This window comes from Syngnathus typhle, linkage group LG13 (genome assembly GCF_033458585.1).
Source record: "Syngnathus typhle isolate RoL2023-S1 ecotype Sweden linkage group LG13, RoL_Styp_1.0, whole genome shotgun sequence".
NCBI classification, from domain to species: Eukaryota; Metazoa; Chordata; class Actinopteri; order Syngnathiformes; family Syngnathidae; genus Syngnathus; species Syngnathus typhle.
In genome coordinates, this window is record NC_083750.1 from 11,141,588 (window position 1) to 11,155,643 (window position 14,056).

At 44.5% G+C, this 14,056-nt stretch overlaps 1 protein-coding gene across 1 annotated transcript; it reads left to right on the plus strand.

Moving 5' to 3' along the window:
- The first annotated feature begins 6,541 nt into the window (after positions 1-6,541).
- On the plus strand, positions 6,542-11,004 carry LOC133165714 (glutamine synthetase). The gene is made up of 7 exons (XM_061295557.1): positions 6,542-6,700; positions 7,311-7,515; positions 8,534-8,695; positions 9,060-9,206; positions 9,290-9,417; positions 9,520-9,719; positions 10,005-11,004. The coding sequence occupies exons 2-7, from the start codon at positions 7,350-7,352 to the stop codon at positions 10,315-10,317; spliced, it is 1,116 nt and encodes a 371-aa protein (XP_061151541.1). The 5' UTR covers positions 6,542-6,700; positions 7,311-7,349; the 3' UTR covers positions 10,318-11,004.
- The last annotated feature ends 3,052 nt before the right edge of the window (positions 11,005-14,056 follow it).

Sequence of the window (14,056 nt, forward strand, 5' to 3'; positions counted from 1 at the left end):
GTCTTGGACGTTTATAGAGTGTGTGACCTCAGTCCAAGCGAGTACATACATCATCGTGGGTCCATCTCCGTGAGCCGGGCTGAATGTTGAGTGGCACGGCGGCGGGGAGGGAGAGAGAGAGACTCGTTTCCAAATTGCAGGTGCAACGTCAGTGTAGCTGTTTCATTAAAAAGTCACACCGCGTGCCCTCGCATGGAAATGTTCAAACGTTATTGCCCCGGAATGTGTCTTTTCACACCTTTTGGGACGGATGCTGTGGGAAGGGTGAGACAAAAGGCGTGAAAGGACGCGCGCATCCATTCCCAGCTACTTTCATTATACAGCAAGCAGGTCCTGTCAGCGTCTTTTCATTACACGGGGGCCCCTATATGCAGCGCCGGTGTCCGAGCGGTCCGCTCCGTCGCCTGTCAAGGAAAGGCGCTCTCGGGGAAAGGACGCCTATCTCCCCGATCCCAGCCTCGGCAGGCAGGCGAGAGAGGCCAGGCAGAAAGAGAGGAATCGTGTTTGCCATCAACAGCTCAAGAGAGCAGCATGGCAGCAAGATTGATGACACCCTCCCTGAAAGTAACAAAAGAACTCCTGTGCACGAGGGCCCGCTTATGGAGCTTGATAGAGTTGTCATCCTCTTAATAAACAGCTCGGATATGTCAACCGCCGAGGCGACGGGGGACGCCGCCCGCGCTCGCCCACCGAGCCACGGGCGGGATCGCCTACTGGCATGTAGGCATATGGAGCCCCGCCCTCCCGAGTGGCAATTACTAGAGAGGAATAAATACACGACAAAATGTTTTGTTGACTTTTGCCGCAGTGTGAGCGACTCGAAGCAAAATTGCACTGGAACTCTCATGAAACTTTAAATTCATCCCACTTGGAGCAAGTGGCACCGTTATTAAGATCTGGGGAAGAATGTCAGCTGCGGGACAGATGAAATGATGTGCAGCTTTTCATATAAGGGGATCTCAAGTGCGAGTACCATACCAATAAGCTTGACAATATTCTACCGTTTTTTTCCATGTATAATGCGCCCCCATGTATAATACGCACCCTAAAAATGGCATGTTGATGCTGGAAAAAAGCCTGTACCCATGTATAATACGCACCCAAATTTTGACTCCTACTTAAGTCCGTGAACGTAAAATTATTTCAGAAAAAAGATCATCTTTGGGAACAAACGGATGTTATTCTGCCAGTCAGTATCACTGCGCATGCGCTAGCAAACTCGATAGCGAAGAAATGTTTCGGATTTGTGTAGGGTACATTGACAGCAAACGAGCAGGTGATCGAGCAAGCGTCTGATACGAGAGCATTGTGTTTGAAGTGAACAGCAGAGAAGAAAGCGCATCCGTAATGGCGGCCTCCGTATCATATCCGGATAAAAAAATAAAAATAATTTTTAAAATAATTATTTTTGTACCCATGTATAATGCGCACCCCAGATTTTAGGACAATAAATTAGTTAAATTTTGCGCATTATATATGGAAAGCAAACGGTACTTTTGCTCTGGCTGCTTCAAAACTGAAGTAGGGTTAGCAGAGATTAGCTTTAGCTTACAGCGTTTTCAGGGTTCTATACTGCTAGCACGCTAAGTGAAGTACATTTTTGCTATACTAGAAGTAAAAATGCCACAACCAGAACTGTTTCTCTTCTTATTACTTTCTGAGGAAACATTTTTCATATGATAGCGCCTCAATAAAGGCACTGAGGAAATGCAATCGTATGTACGGCCATCTTGTACGACGCAAACGCCGCACAACTGTTTTTCTTAATTTTGCCGCAACGGGGCTTTTTTAGGTTTTATTAACAACGTCGCATGCAAGTCTCTTTAGCTTAGCCCGGAAACGCTGCTAACTACACTGAGCATATCTTTAGCTCCAAAGAGAAATTGGTCTTGCCCTTGCATCTTTCGATTGTTTTGGTATGCGGCCCTGGGAGCATTAGTGCTACACGCTAATTGACAAAAGTGTAATTCAGCAGCTCTGTGATAAAGTGCTGCTTTCGCCGGGGAAAATACAATCGGATATTTTTTCACATTCGGGGCTCGGCTGTTTGCCGTTAGCCAGCTCGTTCGTACAGAGCGCTCGGAGCAGAGGAAGGAATCTTGATCGACATGAATCCGAGTTCGAAATAAGCAAAGCAGAAATTCTCAAATATATAAACAACTTCCTCATAAGCATTGTGACAAAAACACCCACATATATTATTAAGAGGAGCTAAAAGGCTCCCTAAGTGTTGTTGAGGGAGATACTTGACATTTTGGGAACTGTGTGAGAGAATGGGCTGCGGGGGTTGGCTGGCAACCCACTGAAAGAATGTTGTTGTGGCACATTTTATTACCTTGAAATAGAGCTGTACGTCTCCATGCTGAATTAAGCCTTATATTAGAGCATTTAAGTGTTAACAGCAAAACAAAAGACAAAACTCAGCAGCAAAACGGAAGGATGAGTACAAACAGCAAAGTAGAACTTTTCAAATGCAGACTTCATTTGTTTACCGTCCTGTATTTTATTTTGCTCAACTAAAAAATATAAATAGCAGGCTTTTATTGGGAATTCCTTCGACAGAAATCAAAATGGAAACTGACTTAATATGTGGCGGGCAAATTATTTATCATGACTGAAGCAAAGTGTTGGGCGAAAATAAAATTGACAATAACCAACATTACTGTCTGAAAACGTTCTTGGGCTGACATATTCACAAAAAAAACCCGAGAAGCTGCGATAACCAGAAAGAAAGGCTCAAGTGTAGACACCCTATTTGAATTCAAGAGGGCATGACAAACACAAATTCGAGACAAGAAAATGGTGCAAAAGAAATTCATTTTTATAAAGTCTGCCACTTACCATATTCACTTATTTGGGGGTGTCGTGGCAGCAATGTTGTTGTCTCAATTGAATCTGCAGCCCACTCCCAGTGTGATACCTAGTTAAAGGCAGCAGGCTGTGAAATGGTATTTGGAAATAAATGAAAGTGACTATGAAACAGTGGAGTTGGAAGATATTGCCGTGTCAAGATGACAGACAAGCCCTGGAATGGAGCTCAAGAAAAAAAAAAAAAAGTTATTATCCCAAAGAAGAGCAAGAAGGCTGGATTAAATGTAACCCATGACGGCTCACGCAGCTCTCTGACAAAAACGTGCACACAGGCGGGACGACGGAGACGGCAAAAATCACAACAATCCCGGCTGCAGTGGCTCGCCTGTTGATTTTCATGTGAACAATCCATCTTATTCCGCCGCCGTGGTGCCAATAAGCGTTATTGCAAAGCGTTTGCCTATTGACGCTCCATATAAAAGCGCTTTGAAAGAGCTTAGGAGCAACGCAATCCCCGGAGGCTCTTCCTCGCCTGATTTACAGGCCACAGCCACCATTGTGTTGTCAGCCTTATTCGTTTTTAAAACGGACCACTGTCCTGTGGTGCAAATGTGTCCTCGGAGGGGATCGTTTTCGTATCGTCGAAAATGTCGGTCAAATATGCGGACAGCTTGGAATGCAAAACACAAGCGACAACGCCGTATGGGCTTCATCGGGTGTCAAAATCAAGGCCCGCAAGTCGGATTCGGCGCACCAATGGCGGATGGTTGCCATATTTGCATGGCTCCCAAGCACACCCAAATGTATAAAAAGGCCCTTTGTGCATCCCATTTCATAGATGAATAAATGACATGCAATTATTAATTGAAAGCATGATGATGAAGGTGGATTGCCCCCCCCCCCCCCTCTTCTCTCACACCCACACACTTTCTCATTTAAGCCTTTCGCATACACACAAAAACGTCTTTCCATTTTGTCCGGTGCCTGTCACGTTCTGCAAAAGGCCTTTTAATTACATTTGGACAGGCCGGTTCATTACACATAATACACGTTTGACATGTAATAACTGGTATGAAAGCCGATGGCTAATGTTGATTTAGGTTTTATAGCTATAGGGGGGGAACGCATTCCTTTATGAAAGACTTTGCATTTATGATTACGGCCTGTGCTTTTCACTAGTTCACTGCCAAAGGAAATCCTAGATGGCTAACTGCTGCCCTCTCTTGGTGTCTTGAGGATACTGCACTTTATAATTTAAATGCAATCTAATCAAATGCTTGTTGGAATGGAAAAAACACGTTATAATAGTGCTGTCTTGCATTTATTTCAAATCAGAACACAGTCTTGTCTATGATATATTTTTTTTCTTCCTTACATTGATATTTTGTCCATAGGTGTCATGTTGTGAAATGAGATGTTTCACATTTTACAGTTGGGCCTACCACTCCTAATAACATAAGATAGTATTTAACCGTACTACTCTTCTCGCTAACTGCTAAAGTGATGAGCTGTTTATTACATTTTAAAAATCGGTTATAAAATCGAGTACAACTACTACAAATAGTTGCGCTTCAGCTACACTATGCTAACTCCTTTCTCATTGATACGCCAGACATTAAGAACATTCAGAACGATACACCCAACTAATTAATGAGAACATGTACATGATGAGAATGACAGAAGATCCTGTACCTGAACGATGACGCATACTGACCAATGTGGCACAAGTTGACCTCGCAAGGATTTGAGATTGCATGTGAGCACATGTCTTTAATTACTGGAGAGAACATTCAGGCTAGAGCAGCAGAGCAGGTCATGCCCTCCAGCCCAACATGACAATGGAGAAAAAAAAGACAGGCTGTAATTTTATCTTCAAACTGGGACATAACCTCTGTGTCGTTGAAGGAAAATTCCCCACGCGGGACTAATAAGGAACACGGAAGGTAAATTTAATCGGTGGTTTATGAGTGTCCGGCCCACACTCCGATCAGAATGTTGAGCACGCCGTACCTTGCAATTACTAAAGTACATGAATTCAACCGTGTTTGGCTGTTGCAATGCGTCCAGGGAGTTCATCCATCCATATGTTTAATTATTAGAATGAAACATTATTTAATGAAATGTTTGGACTTTTCCAAGAACATTCTAATCAATGTGTTCATGTATTGTAAGCATGATTATTGTACTGATATCGAACAGTGAGTGAATTTAAATCATTTTTTGCCCATTTTTGTCATTCCAAGCAACACAAAAAAATTAAGACGTTTAGGGGTTTATACGTGTCATTTTCATTTTGTCACCAGATGGCGCTGTGCACCAGTATAGAGTATTTTTTGTAACTACAGAAAAGCAAGCTTTTTTTTTTTTTTGGTGGTCATGGAGGAGGAAATAAACGAATGGATAAATTCGACATTTGTGGTCATACATGCTCTAACCATTAACATTATCATGGAAGCAACCCGTGCAAGCAAATGAACAAGATGTTCAGCAGCCAGCTGGTGTAGCTTTCACTATTTTTGTGAACACTCTATCCAGCAAGAAGATCAACACAAACAAGGAGAGCACCTGCCGCCGCCTCGTGGGACAAAATCTGCCGTGGGAACAAAAACAAATCAGGGGATAAACACACGCACTTGCTAAAGATTTCAAATGACACCATTGTCATATGTTCCTGCAGGTCTCAATTCAACCAGGGCGATTACATCTTCAAATTTCACACGTCATTTTGCAGAGGTCTTCCCAAGCGTGCACAAGCACGCAATGTCATGTAAGGATTCTAGGGCAAATTTGTGCTGAGAGATTCGGAAATCCATACGGGAAGGTGCTCGCTCCAGTTTCCTCCATGATTGCAAAATGGCCATTTTAATCCTGCATTACGTATATCGCACCCTCATTGGCCTTTTGGATGAGAACACCTGAATAATGTCGGCCTGGTCGGTGTTTAGAATATTTAACCTCTGTGGTGAAACAAATTAGAATGGTTGCTAATGATGATTTAAAACATGCTAAATGCTGAAAACATTTTCTCTCATTTACCGAACACATTTGACTTTGCAGGATCTTCTAACTTTTTCTAAAAACTAGCTTTGAATTAGTCAAGGCCAAATTGGGGAATGCATTCATGGGCCACCCGCCTGGAGTTGGAAAGATATATTCAATGAGGTACATTAAATCAGAAACTAGCATGACTACTCACGTGAGACTGTTTAGGGGCTGACTGCAACTTTGATTAACTGCATTATTTGCAAACAGAAAAAGCAACATTTCACTTTCCGCTGCTGTGTGCTCGCCTCATGGCCACGATCCACTCACGTGTGGATCCAACGTCGAATGGTTGTGCATGATGGAATTACATAATTCAAACCAGAATAGCTGCAGTAACCTATTTATAACGCAAGGTGGCGTCGAGGACAAGCTAACATCCTGTTTAACGGACTAAGGGCTCGCTCTCTTTTCCAACGGAATTCGTTTCTTGGAAGATGACACAAAAAACAACAAACGAGCTTGACCAAGCTTTGTCCACAGTCGTGACACCGTGTCCGTGTACGTGCAAGCACTAGGATGGGGTCTGCGTGTGAGAAAAAAGCTCGCGTGGTTGAGTCCGAGCACAAGTTGCTACCACGCGGCGACTCTGCGGAAAGAAAAGTGGGCGGTTCTAAATTGTGGTCTGACCAATGAGCAGCCAGCTCAGTCCTCTGTCACAGTGGAGCTGACGCGAGGCCACGCTTCCGTCCAATCAGATCCCCCAACGCCAGTCGTTTCCTTATAAAAAAGGTCCGAATCGCGCTTCGGCACCGGAGAATGGTAGAAACACAGAAGGAACATCTCAAGACGAAACATTGGACCCGCAAGTCCTTTCGTTCATTTTTAAAATTTCTCGTTTCTCCAGGTAAATTGTCTTTGATACTAGTATGACCGCTAATTCTACCGACTGGACTTGTATTCCCGCCCCCACACCGGACATATTTGATCTGTAAATTTAAATACTTTAATGTGTAGTCGTAGCTTTTTTTGTGTGTCATTGTAGTGGATATGAGTGTTGCGTTATTCGAGTGTCACCTCGCCGTCGCTGCCGTTGATGATGTAATATTTCTTCACTCGAGGTGTAACCATGGCTACAAGGCACTCGTGCCAACAGGATGTGCGGTGCTTGTACTCTTCACTTTTCGCTGAATCGCTTCGCTTTCCTCGTGCTGACATTTCGAAGCCAGCCTCGATCGAAAGGCAAATGACGAGCATGGAGACGTTTATTCCACCCGATTACCGAATTTACCGTCGATTAGGTTCTAAGAATGAACACGATGGCGGCGAGTTTTCATCATTTCCGCTGTAGTTTTGAGCTGTTGTCTTTTTTTTTTTTCTAGAAACGTGAACAATGGTGGTGGTCGTTTGGGGGTGTATTTTTTGGCCCCCTAGCGTCACGTATTAGGCACACTGCGGTCTCATATTTATACTGTTTCTCTCTCTCTTTCCTCCTCATCCTGCTGTCTGGTATGCAGGTTTGTTATAGCAGGAATTTAAAAAAAACAATAGAAAAGATGGCCACGTCGTCCAGCGCAAGCTTGAGCAAAGTCATCAAGCAGCAGTACATGGAGCTGCCTCAAGGGGATAAAGTCCAGGCCATGTACATCTGGGTGGACGGGACTGGGGAAGGCCTGCGGTGTAAAACCAGAACTTTGGATTTTGAGCCCAAAAGTGTTGAAGGTAAGAAGCTCTTTTTTTAATTTTTTTTTTTATTGGCCTTGCGACCGCATGTCAATTTGGTGCCATTTTAACTTGGGCTCCAAACGGGTGTAAGATTTCGGGTAAATTTCCGGAAAGTTTCCGGTAAATTTCCATGAGCAGTTGAGCAGTGGGATTTGGCCAATGCACTATTCAAAGTGGGGGATGAATGGAAAGGTACTCAAGCACGAAAGATCCGTGCTCAGTAAAAAAAGCATAATAGTAGACAGACTTTTTTTTAATTACAACTTAAAAAAACGGAACATATTTTACTGGAAAAGTCAAAATGTTAAATGAAAAGAGCGCAACCCTCTCCAAAAAGGCTCAGTAATATGCAAATGATTATTTTTCCCTTGAAGCTTCTCAAGTCAAGGCTCTATGCATCATTTTGCTGAAATGTTTCAGGCAAATTGGCTTTTTGTATTTAACGCTAATTGCAAGAACATTGCTCGAATATTCCTAAACCGGTTCCTTGCTAGCAGCCAGCCTTCAATTTCGTACATTCCTGAGTTCATTCCTAGTACTTTTGTTGATTGCCATTGAAAGTTTCAGAGAACTATTATTCATTTCAAGACCCCCCCCCCACACACACACACACACACACACACAATGAGACAACAATGGCTGGGTACTGTAGTGCTCTTACAGCATGTGATTTCCTCAAGATCCTCCACGCTGCACAATACGCATAACAACTGCTATTTTTGTTGCCTTCACAAATTCTCTACTCCAGCTAATTTTATTATTTATTTATTTGATACAAAATAGATCAATTCTGTAGTCAGTCTAGTTGGGCGTGCCATTTCATTGTCATTGCTGCCACGTAATTACAATGTGCCAGCTTCTGTAATAAATAAATACATTTGAGATCATATTCTAGAATGACGGATACGAATATTTTGACTGGCAAATGCGTTGGGCTTCAAGTGTTCTTTCATGACGCACGTTAATAATCGTTATAAGATTGGACCCACGCGACCTTTCGTCTCGTCTCCTTCAGACCTACCCGAATGGAACTTTGACGGGTCCAGCACGTACCAGGCCGAAGGTTCCAACAGCGACATGTATCTCATCCCCGCCGCCATGTTCCGCGACCCCTTTCGCAAAGATCCAAACAAGTTGGTGCTCTGCGAGGTGTTCAAGTACAACCGCATGCCTTCAGGTGAGAAACCGGTCGTGAGGAAACCTCATTCTCTCCGATATCTACACGTCAGCTGACCTGACCTGTGCGTGAACCCTCCTTGGTGTGGAGCAGATGGTCAACGTCTCTGTCTGCATGTGCACACTCAAACTAGGCTTTTGTGTTACGTTCCATCCCGGAGTGGCCTACTTCACATTAGGAGGCACATGGTTGGACTAATGCAATAAGTCGCACCATTTGACGCTAATTTAGGCTTAGAAATTGCACAAGGTATCCCTTCATCTATTTCACTGAAATGAGTCTCACATGAGGGTAAAATAGCCGACGCACAAACAGCAATTTTCGGGCTTCTAATTGAAACGGCTTTCCTTTCCCGTCTGTGCAGAAACCAACCTGCGACTGACGTGTAATAAGGTGATGAAGATGGTAGCGGATCAGGTTCCCTGGTTTGGCATGGAGCAAGAGTACACCATCCTGGGCACGGACGGTCACCCCTTTGGCTGGCCATCCAACGGATTCCCGGGACCTCAAGGTGGGTGAGCTTGGCAGATGTCACCAGCGGAAAATGTCACCATTGGGCTTTGATGACAAATCCAATGCGTGATGTGTTTTCAGGGCCATACTACTGCGGTGTGGGATCAGACAAAGCCTACGGGAGAGATATCGTGGAGGCCCATTACAGAGCTTGCCTCTATGCTGGGGTTCAGATCTGTGGAACAAATGCGGAAGTCATGCCGGCCCAGGTGAGACCAGGGATGAGCGACTTGGTCTTAGTGCTCATATTGCAACTTCAACTATTTAGTTTTGAATGATGGAAATCACGTTTTAATGTTGTGTGTGTCCAGTGGGAGTTCCAAGTTGGCCCGTGCGAAGGGATCGACATGGGCGACCACCTTTGGGTGGCGCGCTTCATCCTGCACCGCGTTTGCGAAGACTTTGGGGTGATCGCCTCTTTTGACCCCAAGCCGATCCCCGGCAACTGGAATGGCGCCGGCTGCCACACAAACTTCAGCACAAAGGAGATGAGAGAGGACGATGGACTAAAGTGAGTGTCGGAGAGCGCTCTGGTTCATTTGCGATGAGGATTCCAGAAAACTGGGAAATCACGCTACTCTTATCATTCCGTGAGGAACTCTGCAGATAACCAGTCCTCTGACATGGGCTGACTAAGTCAATGTCACACGAAGCTGCTTCTACTTTGTGTGCAGCTGGCCTGACAAATCTAAATGTCACCTCCGAATGGTTGTTTTGACATTTCACGCTGTCCCAAATGTATCTTCAAAGATCTATCTCATCTCGGTCCTCAAAGATCTGTGCCGTCTCCTTCCAGAGCCATCGAGGACTCCATCGAGAAGCTGGGCAGGAGGCACAGCTATCACATCCGTGCCTACGATCCCAAAGGGGGGCTGGACAACGTCCGCCGCCTCACCGGCCACCACGAGACCTCCAACATCAACGAGTTCTCTGCGGGCGTGGCCAACCGCGGCGCCAGCATCCGCATCCCGCGCAATGTGGGCCATGAGAAGAAAGGTTACTTCGAGGACCGCCGCCCGTCGGCCAACTGCGACCCGTACAGCGTCACCGAGGCGCTCATTCGCACCTGTTTGCTGAGCGAGGAGGGTGACGAGCCCGCGGATTACTGAATCCACAAATCGTGGATTGACTCCCACTGCCAACCCCCCACCCCGCCCCTCCTACATTGATCTTTTCTTTTAACTAGTACTGTATTCCCTTTCCCCACTTCTCCCTTAGAACTGTCTTAACCTCCATTTAATAGGCTTGTCGAGTTGGCTGGTCAACTTCAAACGGTCAATTGATATCTTTGGTAGCTCCCCTCTGGTCATGGCAGGGTACCTTCCCCTCATTGTTAGAAGGGATTGGTTTTTGTAACAGATTTTCTAGCCATGTCGATGCCGTTCCTCACCCGTCCACCCCCTAAATGAACTAAAGCCCATGGACACTGAAGCGTAGAGCTGCTAAGGCAGGACACGGCGCATGTACGACGTAAGAAATATTTAGTGCTCGTTTCCATTGTTGCTGACCTTCCCTTTCCCACGGTACTAACGCTTTGAGTTTTAAGATGAAGTGTAATTTTAATGGCAACGTTTGTCTTCAGATTTCTGACACACTGAGTCACCCGTGTCGATACACTGTGTAGATGTTTGTGCCCAGATGACGTTCAACTGTGGTGGATCTGTCCATAATGCCATTTGTAGTTTCCTCAAGGAGTTTTATCCTTTCTTTAATGCGCCCCATTTGGTAAATTTGTCAAGTTTACTGAACCTGGGTTATTTTTCTCTTGATACATTTAAAACTTATTTTTATCACAACCTTGATGACTTGTGTTGTTCTTTGACTTGAGTAGAAGTGCTTATGAACAAACGACAAATCAAGATTTTCACATTTGAGTCACGACGAGTCCTCGCATATTGTCTGGGGGGGGAGGTTTGGATGTCAGACCTGAGAAGTTAACTAGCTTAGCGCTAGCACAACAGGGATGGATTTAAAATGAGAACAAAGGAGGGGTGGGACATCTTAGGTTGTTCTGTTGGCCGGGGTAAGGCAGGATCCTAAATACCAAGGGAGACCGCAGACTCTCTTCTTTCAATCACGTGACATTAGATAAGTGTACTACTACACACTGTTGCTCATTGTGGGAATGTTAAGTCAATAAATGGGACTAGATCCCAGTTGGGTACGTGCTTCTAAAATTGCAATTTTTTTGTCATTCATTTTTGCACTCCCGAGTAGATGCTGGGACTAGCTAGCGCAAGAGTAATAGTCAACAACTTTGGTTGACTCGTGCATGCGGCTGCCGCCGACTTAAATGTAAACATGCATCAGCATTTCTATGTCCAGTCGTCATTCGACAGCTCAGCAGCTTTTGAGTTTTCCGAGATAAGAATCTTTGTTGAGGTCAGGACAACACAACACGGTGCCGAAAAATTCATGGCAACTTACACACGAGGAGAACAGCATCTCCGAACTTTCCCTAGAATGCACTTTGTGGGGGACGGCCAGCAAAGTTTACTTTTAAGACCTTTCCTCCACATCCCGACTGGGCAACAAGCGGCTGGCTCGCTGGTCTGCCAGAAGCAAGGAAGACCAATCATCTCTGGGAGCTTCTGCTTTGAATGGCGCTAACACGTGCCACACTTTGCTTTGTTCTTTTAAGTTTCCGGTCAGTGAAACTTGTTGCTGTGAGCTTTTTCCTCTGGGAGGGGTTGTTCTAGGAAAATTTGGAACAGGACACAAAGTTTGCAATTCATTCAGACAATACTTTGGAAACTGTTCAGCAGATAAGAAAATGAGTCTTAACAACTGCTCAGTATGATAACACCGGAAGAGTTAAGCACCTTTTCACATAGGAAGGTTGTGTGGGTATCATAAAAGACACGTTGTTTGCAGCAAACTGTCGTCGCAATTGAGGAACGCGGATGGTCCGTGAACTTGTTGACCGCTCACGTGGCTTCATTTGGCACGCAACAGTTGCACAAGAGCCAGTGCCAAGTTCGACTCGGTCCTACGCCTCCACAGCCGGACGCAAAGTGGGACACCCGCAAATATCGGAATGTAAACCCACAGACCCTGTGTCATTAAATTATAGGTTTGGAAGAGAAGGGAGGAAGAAAATTGTTTGAATTTACTGTGCAGTTTTCATTTCCTGGAAAGAAATCTTGTATATCATATAATTCACTTTTTTTTTTTACACTTGATATATTTAAGTCTCTCGAGAAGTGCACAAACAGATGCTGCAAATCTAGAAGCGCATCGCAGCCTTATTATGACTAAATCTCCTGTTTTGTTGTGGGTTAAATTGCTTTAAAAAAAATAAATAAATAATAGAAAAAAAATATTATAAAATCATAAAACAGGATTGGCTTGATTCTTTACATTAGGTTTCTTGCTCTTTCCATTTGTATGCGGAATCGACACCACGGCCGGCCTGGGAAAGCGACAGGGAGACGCTGCATAAAGGATGAAGAAGGATGCTGCTCTGTTGCTATGACGACCACCAGAATGTACAGGCTTGATCCTGATGGTGGGAGGGAAGAAAGGAGGGGGGGATCCATGTTATGTAAGGAGCGAGGAGAGGGGAAAAAAAAGGGGTCTCACAAATGGAAGCGGCACAGCAGCCCCTCTGGTCAAACAATGGTGACCATGCTAATAAGCTAGCATGAACACGCAAGGTGAAACGTTGCTCACGTGTGTGTGCGTTTCATGAATTGTGTCATCTTATTTAGCATTTGACAAGAGACTCAAAACAGAGTTTGAAGCCTTGCTGCATTTGCAGTCGAGTGCGTCGTTGTTGTGTAACACCTCCCACTGGTTCCAACCGGTCTTGCTCGCCATACTGAACTGGCGTGTCATGAGAAACCAGAGATGGAGGGAAACATTTGTGGCCGATAAAACATCTTGTCTGCAAAAACACGAGACTAATCCAAACGCATTGCTATTGATTCAACAAAATGTTTCTTATTAAGGAACCAATACACATTGGGCAACAATTTTCCATTTTGGGACAGAAATACACCGCACCAAGCGATAAAGATTGGCCTCGTTTATGTTCTGGGGCTGCTTTGCTACATCCGGAATCTACAGACTAACAAGAACAAAATGTTCTATTCTGGCACAGACACTGAAAATGTGATCGCTATACCATGACAGTGTCCAAATACTTTTGCAGCTGTGCTTAACCGTGACTCGACTGTCCTATTCCTGCTCGCACATGCATACATTCACTAGAGCACTAAGCACACGTGAAATTTTTACACGCACATGAACGGGACGTGAAATTAATATATGACACAGTAACACACTTTTTGCAGCATTGAGATGCGCCCAGAATAGTTTTACTGGTTTTCCGGCCGTTAGCCGAGAGTCAGCAAACGTTTGTTAAGTGAGAGGTTTCAATTTATAAGGAAGCAAGTCGGCTGAACTGGGTTCACCGGGTGCTCAATGGGATTCATAGATTCATAAACAATTAGGAAAACATCAGATATTTGAATAACGGAACATTGTTGCCTGTTGGCTTTGCTAAATAGTACGGGATTCTTTTGCATGAGCAAATGTTATTTTAGCAGAGTGGATACAAATGAAACACTCAAGGCGCATTTCCGTACACACTGACGTTTTGGTGGGAATATTTTTGGCCAATGTTTTCAACACTAATAAGATAAATTGCAGTACAAAAACAGATGGTGGCTAAAGTGGCTAAATATAGCTACTAAGACGGCCTTACTTTGTAACAAAGCCCAAGCTCCACCCCGGTCGTCATGGTGAAGCACTCCACAAATCGGAACGATTTGAACCAAAATGTGAATGTCCAAAGTGGACGTTACGTGCTGTAAATTATTCATCCTCTGTATTTCGATAAATGTC